The sequence below is a fragment of the Zonotrichia leucophrys genome, chromosome 1 (genome assembly GCF_028769735.1).
Source record: "Zonotrichia leucophrys gambelii isolate GWCS_2022_RI chromosome 1, RI_Zleu_2.0, whole genome shotgun sequence".
Lineage (NCBI taxonomy): Eukaryota > Metazoa > Chordata > Aves > Passeriformes > Passerellidae > Zonotrichia > Zonotrichia leucophrys.
Genome location: NC_088169.1, coordinates 15,133,613 through 15,144,916, shown reverse-complemented (window position 1 = coordinate 15,144,916; position 11,304 = coordinate 15,133,613). Strand labels below are relative to the sequence as shown.

Sequence of the window (11,304 nt, the reverse complement as noted above, 5' to 3'; positions counted from 1 at the left end):
TGGGGGCACTGGCTCTGTGCCAGGCTCAAACCATGACATCTGGGAAAAAAAATGTACAGAGATTGAAGTTGGCAGCAAGGAAGCATTGATATTGATTTAAAAAAAAAAAAAAAGAGATGGCATTAAGAAAAAATCACAATTCCTGATGTAATGGCAACCAGGATACACGAGCGACCCAAACAGAAATCCCCTATAACATCCAGGACTAGATCAAACACATTGAATGGAACATGCAAAGCTGTGTATTTTAGGTAATTAATCATAAAATCTCCCAGCTTCTCATGAATGAGCTGTGTCAAATGAAGATCATCTGAAGAAAGTATAGTTAGTATAGAGCTGAAGATGTCTGTGTGTCTTCTGATGCATAATTCCAGTGAATGTTTCTGCTTTGCTCAGGATGCCTGTGAGGAACTATAACTGTTCAAAATAGGGATACTGTAAGTTTGCCCTGAAAAAAACCTTATTGAAAGTTATGGAAATAATCATGGTAGCACATTAGATTACACACTAGCAGTTACTTGTAAATGTCTTAATTTAATTGTGGAATCATGTGAAACCATTGATGCCATGGCATTGTGCAAATCCACTCTCATTCATGCAATAAAATTAAAGGAATTTGCCAGCTGGCAAAGCTCCTAGTGACTGACACAGCCAAAGATCTTCCCCTGTTCTCAGCACTGGTGAGGGCACACCTGGACTCCTGTGCCCAGTTCTGGGCCCCTCAATTCAGGAAGGATGTTGAGGGGCTGGAGCATGGCCAGAGAAGGACAGCAGAGCTGGGGAAGGGTCTGGAGCACAAATCTGATGAGGAACAGCCGAAGAAGCTGGGGTTGTTAGGCCTGGAGAAAAGGAGACAGAGGTGACCTTATGCTCTCTACAATTCCCTGAATGGAGACTGTAGAGAGATGGGTCTCGGTCTCTTCTGCCAGGCAGCCTGCAACAGGATGAGAGGACACAGTCTTTATCTGTACCTGGGGAGATTTAGGTTGGACATTAGGAGGAATTTCTTCACAGAAAGGTTAATGGAATGGGCTGCCCAGAGGGGTGGTGGAGTTACCATCCCTAGATGTTTTTAAGAAAAGACTGGATGTGGCACTCAGTGCCATGGTCTAGTTGACATGGTGGTGGTCGGTCACAGGTTGGATTCGATATCTCAGACGTCTTTACCAACCTAATTGATTCTGTGATGTTGTGATTCTGTGATCAGTCCTGTAGCTAACTACTGCTGAACACTATTTTTCGGGGCTTGTAATTGCACGTGATTAATGAAATTTGTGGCGTCAGCCCGCTGTTTTACAGTTATCCGTTATAAATAAAAAAGACTTTAAACAAAAGGCTTTAATGACTCCCTGGTCTGGTCCCTCTGCAGGGAGGGACAGCGGGGCCCCTCCGTGCCCACGGCGGGCAGCAGGTGACACACAGCAGCCCCACGGCTGCTGGAACCGCTGCGGAGCCTCAGCGCCAGGCCTCCATTACGGGATTTCAGGGGGTGGCTGCAGGTCAGTCGCACCCCAAGGGCTCCCCGGGCGCGCCGAGCGGGGTCTGCGGGCCCGCCGCTTCCCCAGGCCCGCCCCGGCCCCGCCCCGCCGCGCCCCCCCCCGGCGCCGCCGCAGCCCCGCGCATATAGGGCCGCTCCGCCGCTCGGGCCGCGCCGCTGCCGCTGCTCCAGGCATGGCACAGGGCTCTACCTCACTATGGCAGCAGCAGCGCGGCACAGCACCCTGGACTTCCTGCTCGGCGCCACAGGTAACCGGGCTGGAAGGCGGCGGGGGGCGCGCACCTTCCCCACCCCACTCGCCCCGCTGGGCGTCTCGCCGGGGCGAGTCTCGGATGAGGCCCGCGCGGGCGCCGCCTCCCCCTCCGGCCCTTCCCCGGCGTTCCCGCCGGGCCGTGTTTGTCCCCGGTACCAGCCTCTGCCCCTGGGCAAGCGGGCGGCCCGCTGCGGCCTCCTGCCCAGAGCCCGCCGCCGCGGGGCTGCACCTCCCGGGGGGAGCCAGCGGAGCTGGGCCGGGCCGAGGCGGGCGTGCGGGTTCCCCCGCGGCGGCTCCGGGCGCCCCAGGGCGCGCTTTCCCCGCGGGGGCAGCGGGCGGCAGGCGCCGAACCGCAGGGCCGGGGGCAGGGAAGCAGAGCCTGGCTCTTGGCGAGCGGCTGGGCCCGGGCACCCCCGAGGCCGCTCTGGTGCTGCGGCTGCCCCGCGCTTGAGGCGGGTGCGGGGAGCCGGGCTGGCGGCTGCCGCCGAGCGAGGCGGGAGTGCGGTGTCACTGCGGTGCTGCTCGAACCTGCTGGAGAACGCGATTAGCGCTGGAGCGCCGGGCTGTGGCGGGGCCTGACCCCGCGGGTATCTGCAGGGGGCACGTTCTGGCCGGGAGCTGCGGCCGCAACCACGTTTCCCGGCGGCCGAGCCCGGTGGGAAGGTTTGGTGGGGGAAGGGGGAGCTGCCGTGGGCGCCAAAGCGCCTCGCTGAGTGCCGGGCCAGGCCGCGGGCCCGGTGTGGCCTCCTGCACCCAGCCCTGAGCCCGCCTGCCCCGTGTCGAACCCCTTTCTCCTGCCCAGTTTGGCGTGAAGGCACTTCCCTGCATCCTTGCAAAGACAAAATCTTGTGAAAGCTTCGTTTAAGAAAGAGATTCCTGACCACAGGAGCTTTGCTGCGAGCTGTGCTCTTTGTGGCATTGCTGCATGTGCGCTTCGGACAGCCGGGAGCAGGAAGGGGAAGGTGATGCTGCAGTAGTTCCCACTGTGTGCTTTTGGATAGTGTACTGTGGTTTTCACGGTGAAAACCTTTCGGTTTCCCTTTTGCACTGGGTTTTTTTCAGGGTGGGTTAGCCACTGTAATGGTGACCTAATGGCAAATTAGATAGTGCTGCTATTTTCCTTGCACCTTGTCTGACTAATCTAGTATGAGCAGACTTGGTAAGCTAGACCAGTATAAAAACTAGTTTCAGAGAAACCAACCAGCCCCCACAGTGGCTTCTTTGTTACTGTAGTTCTCTGAACTACCGCGGGTTCAGGAGTTATAACAATGACTGACTTCTGCAGAAGGGTCGAAATTGCCAGGGATAAGGTAGATGCTTTACCTATGGCTTATTTATTGAAAATAAGCTATAGGTATGTTAGATCCTCTATGTTATGAAAAGCAATGCCGTTAATTAGAGAATGTGGTAAGGACCTTAACAATTACTTTGATTTTAGGTAGGCTTTTCCACTTGCCTTTACTTTTGAGGGCAATGTTTGCATCGTTGTCTGACCAAAATGGGTGTACCTCAGTGGGGATGGGTCGATGGACCCACTGTGGAAGTGTTGCTGTGTAGGTCAAAGGAAGGAAGAAGCATTCTTCTCTTCTTACACTTGTCTCAGCAAAACACATCTTCTGTGAGACGTGAAGAACTTTCAGCAGTGACAGCTCAGTAGTTGGTTTGTACTTCTTATGTGGAATTTTCCCTCTCATCTAGTGTTTATGGTGCAAAGCTCAAAGGAGTCATCTAAATAGAAAAAACTGGTGAATGTGCATGTGTAGATTGTATCACAGGAGTTAAACCTTATAGCTTAATCATAGATTGTTAACTAATTGAGGCTTTTTTTTCTCAAAATTAGGTGGTCAGTTAGACTTCTGAATGGTCTGGAATGCCATTAAAATAGCATTTAATAAAATTAAATGTGTGGTTTTGGACCTTCAGATCTTGTAAGGATAACATTTTTCTTGGTCTCAGCTAAAGCTGTTGCATCTTATGGAGAAAGCAGAATCTGTAAACTTGGTAAATGCACAGTCCTTTTACCTTAAAACATTAGCTGTGTCCTTGTTTTTTACAAATGTGTATTTTTGTATAGGTAGTAGTATAACAAAAGTTCCCAGCTTATCATGGATGGGTTAAATGGGGCCTTAAGTGTTCTCTACTTCCAAGTTCCCTGCCATGGGCAGCCACACCTTGGGCTAGGTCCATTTGCACTGAACCACATCCAGCCTGGTGTTGAACACTTTCAGGGATGTGGTATCCACAGCTTCTCTGGGCAGTCCATCCCAATGCTTCACCCCTCACAGCAAAGAATTTTTTCCTAACATCTAACGAAACCCTTTTCTCTTTCAGTTTGAAGCCATTCCTCCTTGTCACTCCAGGCTCTTTTTCAAAAGTTTCTCTTCAGCCTTAAGCTGCCTTCAGGTACTGGAAAGCTGTGATTAGATCACCTCAAAACCTTCTTTTTCCATACTGAACAATCCCAATTCTCTCAGCCTTTCCTTGTAGGCGAGATTCTCCATCTCTCTGAACATCTTGAACTTGGTCATCTCTGGACTTGAACAGCTCTATGTCCTTCCTGTGCTGGGACCCCAGAGCTGGAGGCAGCACTGCAGGTGGGGTCTCACCAGGGCAGAGGGGCAGAATTCCCTTCCTCAGCCTGCTGCCCTCAGTGCTTTGGATGCAGCCCAGGACAGTGTTGGTTTTCTGGGCTGCACATGCCTGTTGCTGGGTCATGTCCAGCCTCTCACCCACCAGCACCCCAAGTCCTGCTGGGCAGGGTCACCCTTGATCTGTTCATCCCCAGACTTTGTTGGTACCAGGAGTTGCCCAGACCTGGGTGCAGCCCCTTGCACTTGGTCTTGTTAAATCTCATGAGATTCCCATGAGCCACTTCTCAAGCTTGTCCAGATGTGTTTGGATGCCATCCCATCCTTCAGGTGTGTCAACCATACCACTCTGCTTGGTGCCATTGTAACTGATCTTTGTCTGTGCCATTAATGAAGATACTAAATAACTGGTCCCAGTATGGAGCCCTGAGGGGCACTTCTTGTTACTGATGTCCACTGGAACTCTGAGCCACTGACCAGGACCCTCTGGATGTGACTGTCCAACGATTTAATTGTGCACCAAACAGTTCACCCACTGAGTCCAGCCCTCACCAATTTGAGGGAGGGACGTTGTGGGGGATTGTGTCAAAGGCTTTACACAAGTCCAGATAATGGCATCTGTACTTTGTAGAAAAGTTGCACAATAATTTGTTTCATTGCAATGCATCTTCCAATAACTGCACATGGTAATTTTATTTCAACCATGTATAATGACTCTCAGAACCAAGCAGATTATTTAAAAAAAAAAAAAAATCTGTATATGTTTCTCACTGTTGACTAGTTCTAGCATAGCAACTATCCAAAGGCATCACTGTAATTGTCTACCATCAAGACTGCATAAAGGCTGAGATGTTAATAGTTCTCTGGGATCTGTTTATGACTTTGTTCTCTGGTATGTGTCTCTTGTCTTTATCCTCAGTCTTCTGAGGCTCTCTGTGGGTGAAGGATGGAGGCTCTTTGTCGCTGCAGGGACAAGATCCACAGGATACCGCTCTGCATGAGGAAGATGGGATTTTGTCATGTGTTAATACTTGTGCAGCTGGTAGCAACTGCTTGTGCTGCAGAATGGTGTGGATTTGGTGGGTTGTTCTCACTGGCTGACTTACTTGGCATGTCACAAACCCTTTTTCAATAAGGGCCCTGGTTTCTTCAGGCAGTCCTGAAGGAGTATTGCACTTTGGAGCTTGTCATGTACATTTTTCAGGACTGAAATGTACTCAGCAAAAATAGTGAGACTGATAACTCTTGTGTAGCCCTTTCTTAGTGTTTGTAGTCATCACTTCCATAAGGTTGTTGGAAATGCCAGCAATGTCAATAAAAATGTGGGTCTGGAGAGTTAGAGAAAACAGGTCCTCTTGTGTTGGTTTGAGATGGGGGTCACAGTATTGCCTTGGGAATGGGGTTGCATGAGATGATTAAAGCCATGTACTTCTGCTAAAAGCTGCCAGTTTGAAAAAAAATTCAATAAATTTTTTGTGTACTACAAAAATCCATAAGACCCTTTTGCCTGTCCATGTGCTGTCCTTGTCTTTTTTTGTGTACTACAAAAATCTATATACTATTAAGAAAAAGGTCCTTTTACTTGTCCTTGTAACTATTTCCTCTTATTAGGCACCTCATTAGTTTTTTAGGAATAGTCAGTTAAAAATATAAGCAGGGGTGAGGTGAATCTTTTGATAGCTGGTTAGCACAGCCTGAGTTTCAGTAATGGTCTTTTCAAGAGCTGGTTAAATTAGCAACTCTAGAGCTCAGCCCTTTGAACAGAAGTATGTTACTTATCTGTGACCCTGGAGATAAACAGACAGCTTTAGCAGGCAAACAGCATAGTGTTCCCTATCCTAAAATACAAGAAGACTATTTTAACGTTTATAAAAATGGACACAGCTTGCTGGCCTTCTTTAATTTGGGCATAAAAAGCTTTAGTTGTGGTCTTTTTGTTAGTCAGAAGAGATGAATTTGAGGCTCCTCAAGTTACTTAGTTTGAGGGCTTTATTATGAAGGTGTTTACATATTTGATGCCTTATACCTGTAGAGTTGATTTTAGATTTACTGTATGTTGTAAATCTGCTGGCACATGGGAGTTTTTCCATCCATGCATGATTTTGTCAACAAAGCTTTGTTTGCTTGGTTGTTGAGTATTGAACTGATGGATGTTCTTCAGATTTCTCTAAGGGGGTGGGAGGAGAGATAATATGAAGACTCTTGTGAGATTTGGGTTCTTTGCTTCAGAAAGGCAGATTAGGTGGAAATAAGTTTGAATTGTCTTCATGTTTGCTGTTTGGGATTATTGCTGGGGGGTTTATAAATAGTATATGGCACAAAGAGTTGTGCCTGTAACACTGAGGGCCAGGGCACAGGTGAGTGAGCTGGTGAGGAGAGCAGTGATGACCTGGCACAGTTACTGAAACCAATGCTTAGGAAGCTCTTGGGTGACTTGCACACTCTGGGGATGCTGGAGCTGGAGGGAGTGCAGGTAGGGCAATGCTTAAATTTAAGAAAAAGTTTAAGTGAATGTGTGCACATGATCTGATTTTCCTCAGATTAATGTTTTAAGGAGATACAAAGAAGGGAATGACCTTTTGTAGGCTGAGCATCCTCTGTCAGTAGCTTGCTTCCTGTCTGCAGGCTTGGGTCCACTGCTCAATTCTGACACTGCAGGGGGGGGGGGAATCTTAACTATTAGGTGTTCTGAGTTACCCTCCTAAATATTCTTTCAGTATTGAAGTTTTTTACTTAGACTATCAAATTGCTAAATATTTGAACTGAATGCAGTTAAAATAATATTTTCATTCCTGTCTTTGTTTGGATTGGAAGTCTTACTGTTCTTCACGGAGCAGTACTAAAGTTTTATGTGCTTATTTTTGGCTGTGTTGATCTAAACTTTTGAAGGGGGGGAAGACTTGAGTTTTACACCTTTTAAAAGCTTTTTGTTGAGTTTCCTTGCTTTAGAAATAGTTAAGGAAATGGTTTTCTGAAAGGGCAATCTCCTGGGAAGAGGAGTGTTTAGGGGAGCTAAATCCTGTGGGTTGGGGGGTGCTGCATTGGCTCTTTCTTGCTACTGTCTCTGAAATCTCTGCCCTAACTTCTACCTGGGAAAACACTCAATGAGCTCAGTTGCTTGTGTTTTGAACTGTCTTGCTGTATTAAAGACAATTTGGAACTGGTGCTGGTTTGCTTTATTGAGCAGATAATCAACAGTTCTAGATGTTGAATCATTGTTCATCCCATACAAAGTGTGGAAATAGCAGAGAATGCAGGAAGAGATGACTGGCATAGAAACCACAAGTTTTCATTCTGAAGTAAGTCAATATTGTGTATAAAGGAGCAAGAAGATGTTGAGTTCAGTATTAGTCCAAGCCTAAGATTATAAATAAAACTAATCAATAAGAGATTTGAGCACTTACCTGTATAGAGAGTTACTGTATAGAGATTTGATGTTCTCTGGTAGGTGCTTTTGTTGCTGGATGTACTAGAGGTGCTAGGGCTTTGGTTTTTTTTCTGTGAGACAGATTTTGCTTTTGTGGCTAGAGCTGGCTGCAGTTAGCTGTAAAAACAAGTATATTTGAACTTCTTGTGAGGGAGTGGTATCTCTGATCCTTGTAGCTAAATTTGACTGGTTCTGTCAAGCATTGGATTGTCTGAAGTGCTGAAACATCTGATTGCAGTGATAACATGCAGATGACAGGCTTATCTCCTTACCTTATTGATTTATGGTATGTGAACAAAATATGCTGACTCCTTTGCTATGACCTGTATGTGAAGACCATGTAAATAAAGCTTAGACAAGACTCAGATGTCTCTGGAGCTTGCAGCTGTGTTATCAACCTTTGCTAAAGGTGTGTTTGCAATGCAGTTGAGGAATGGGTCTGTTTGGGTTGTGTTTCCTTAGCAGCTCCATGAGTGGTGTGGGCTCAGCCCGTGCCTTTGGGCTGTTGTGAGCTGAGCCCTGCAGGTCTCCACGCTCCAGTTGTGGCAGGCCTGGACGGGGAGCTGGCCTGCAGAGTGTCAGAGCACAAATGGGGCTTGTCAGGAGGTGTTAATGCAGGTATTAATAGCTTTCCATTTTTAGCAGTAACGACTGCTATGAACTCATTGCCTGCTTTTGTTGGTTTCTAGTTTTAAAGATTAAAATACTTTATGACTGGAACTCTGAAAATATAATTATCTGATTCTCCAGCATGATGTCAAGTTCTCAATGGCTGCCTGCTCAGACATGAAGGAACTGTCACCTGCAAAGGTGAAGGCTGATAGTGTGGGAGATGTTTGTTGTGAGGTTCATGGTTTGAGGCTGTAGAGCAAATTCTTGCTGGAAATTAAGACTGCTTTTGACACATCAGTATTTCCCATTTCAGATTTCTCTGACCATGCCTCTTAAATACCAAAATCCTTGAACGGAGAGGAAAGTATATAGGACAAGTACCATGCATAATATTTTTCTAGAAGATGGTCAGGTCATAGGTGATTAAAGTGGCTTGAAAGATGTAAGTGACCAGAAGAGCTGATATTATTTGGGCATGCTGAGGTTCTGTTACCAAGTGTGTTTTCTTCTCTACAGCTTTTTTTGTGTGGAAAGTCTGCAGGTATTTCAACAGATGCTAAGGTTTAAAATATGAACAGTCTTTGTATGCCAGTTGGTGAACTTCAGTTGTGTGTTACTGGGAGACAGATGAAGTTTAAGGCATTGAAACTACAATTGTTGGTACTAAGGCTCAAGTGGAGGCCTGTGTTGTTTGGGATTTTTTTGTAGTTACCAGAGAATTGCTTTGTGGTCTGTTGTGCACCTTTCCAGAAGATGGGCATATAAAAGTTAACTGTAGTAGGATGCCAATCATTACTAACTGCAATTAGATGCCAGATATAGGAGAATACTTTTAAAGCATATATTTTATTAAAAATAGAGAAAGAAATAATTTGTAAATATCAGAGTGAATGGGGGAGGCTCTACTAGTGATTGAAAATATGGTCCTTAATGTACTTCCAGGCATGATGGTCTTCTAAAATTTTGCCAAAAACGAACAATGGAAAACCCTTCTCACAGGTCTCTGTGGTGGATTTTTTTAGTTTTCCATAATATATTGTTTTGCAGGAATCATTGGGAGTGAGCCTTTAGATATTGATGAATCCACAAGCAGAAGCACCCTATCTTTTCACAGTAAATTAGATTTTTTGATAGCCCTGATACAGCAAATCAAGAAGAGGAAAGGTGAAGGAATAACTTATTTTTTGTGTATTTATTGCATTATGGAAGTGGATAGATTTCATAGGCCTGTATTTGCTGAAAACTTGAGATCTTTCAAGGGAATTCTCCCTTGAAAGTGATTAGGGAGCTAATACCAAGGTGGTGGTAGTGCAGGGGAGGAGAGAGTGTTGAATTCTCCTTTTTGTAGCTGGGTACTGTTAATGCTTTAAGAGCTCATTGTGATCATGGTTGTTTTACCCACAATTTCCTACAGGACCCTTGGGTGCACAGAGTGACTCCTGTTGGCTCTGGTGATCTCATGGAAGTGCCAGTGAGTTCGTGCACTTGCTGATGTGACACAGCATAGCTGCAGTTACACAGTATAGCATTTGTCCTTCTTCACTGTGTAGCTGGAAATGCTTAAGAATAGGAGTGGGGGAGGTATTCTGTGGAAACTTTTGGAAAAAGCAGCCTTCTACTGCTAACCTTGTGTAATACATCTTACAATAGAGTGTGCACTAGGAAACTTGCTGATCTGTTTTCTTGTGAATGAATGAGTGGTAGATGACTATTTCCACCTGCTGCCCCCTTAAGCCTCATGCCATACATGGTTTATTGACTTCTGTGTCTAAGTCAACATAATGAGGATGGTCCTCATGGGTGCAAATTGATTGAAAGGAGTAATTTTAGTATAATTTTCTGCTTCCTGCTGTTTTCTTCTTTTGCAGAGCTGGCAAGGACAAAACAAAGGATTTTTCCTGTATGCTTGTTCTGATGGGAGACTTTAAAACTTAATACCCAGAAGATGTATGTTGCTAAAGCCAGTTGTTATTCATTTGCATCTGTTAACATGTCAGGAAAAAGCTACCTGCTTTGTTTTGGGCAGTTATGAAAGCAGGGCTCTTGGGGTGTGCTTGGAGGGTAACTTTCATTCTTGTGAGGCGTGGGGTTATCTTGTTGGAAGACATGGCTCAGCTTAGGCAGCTGTTGGCATTCTGACTTTAGTTGAGCCTGTGATATTGCTCTGACAACTTCTCCAGATGTCTGTTTAAACACCAGTGTGCCCTGCTCACTCTTTTTCCATGCAGATAGATCCTTTTAACTAGCACAAAATAATTACAATTAAGTTTTCTAGTTCTAAGAAAAAGATTGCCATGCAGGAGTTGATGTCTAAGTGATAACAAGTTATCTGCAAATTATTATGTACTGCTCTACCTGGTCACATACAATGGACAGGGGGACCTAGGAGGAGGAGGCAGCTGCTGATTTTCCATAAACTGTTGTGACTTTTAGCTTTTTTTTTTTTCTGTTTTCTCAAGTGCTAAAAAAATCTAGGACATAAAAAATACATGGGAGCCTGAAGCTTCTCCTTAGCTTATGAACAATTTGCTCACCAAACATTTCTGCAAACCTCTTAATTTTGCAATTTTTTCATGGTTGAGATTGAGATACAATATTGGCATTGGAAAACGCCTTGAATCAGTCTGTGGGTGAGATTCCCTGTACTCCTGTGAGCCTGAGGACACTGTTTGCAGTTAGAGGTGGTGGTGGAAGGGGCTGCCAGTTTGCCTGTGGTGAGCTCAGTGGCAGAGCAGTCAGGTGTGCAGCTGTAGCAGGTTGGAGGCACCCCCTGCTGCTGCTCTGCTTGAGCTGCCCCTGGACCTCAGCTGGCCAGAAATGAATCTCTTCTGTCAGGTGTCTTCCCTTCATCATTTGTACATGGTGCCCTCCCACCCTGTCTCTGTATTCCCTTTTCCTTTAAGATTTTTAAAGAATGGGAGTTGAT

General features: G+C 45.7%; 1 protein-coding gene across 1 annotated transcript in view; it reads left to right on the top strand.

Annotated features, from left to right (window-relative positions):
- The first annotated feature begins 1,588 nt into the window (after positions 1-1,588).
- SMS (spermine synthase) overlaps positions 1,589-11,304 on the top strand; it is a 42,509-nt gene continuing 32,793 nt past the window's right edge. Inside the window, exon 1 of the mRNA XM_064707315.1 lies at positions 1,589-1,746. Within this exon, the coding sequence (XP_064563385.1) occupies positions 1,695-1,746 (52 nt within the window). The 5' untranslated portion in view covers positions 1,589-1,694. The remainder of the gene's footprint in view (positions 1,747-11,304) is intronic.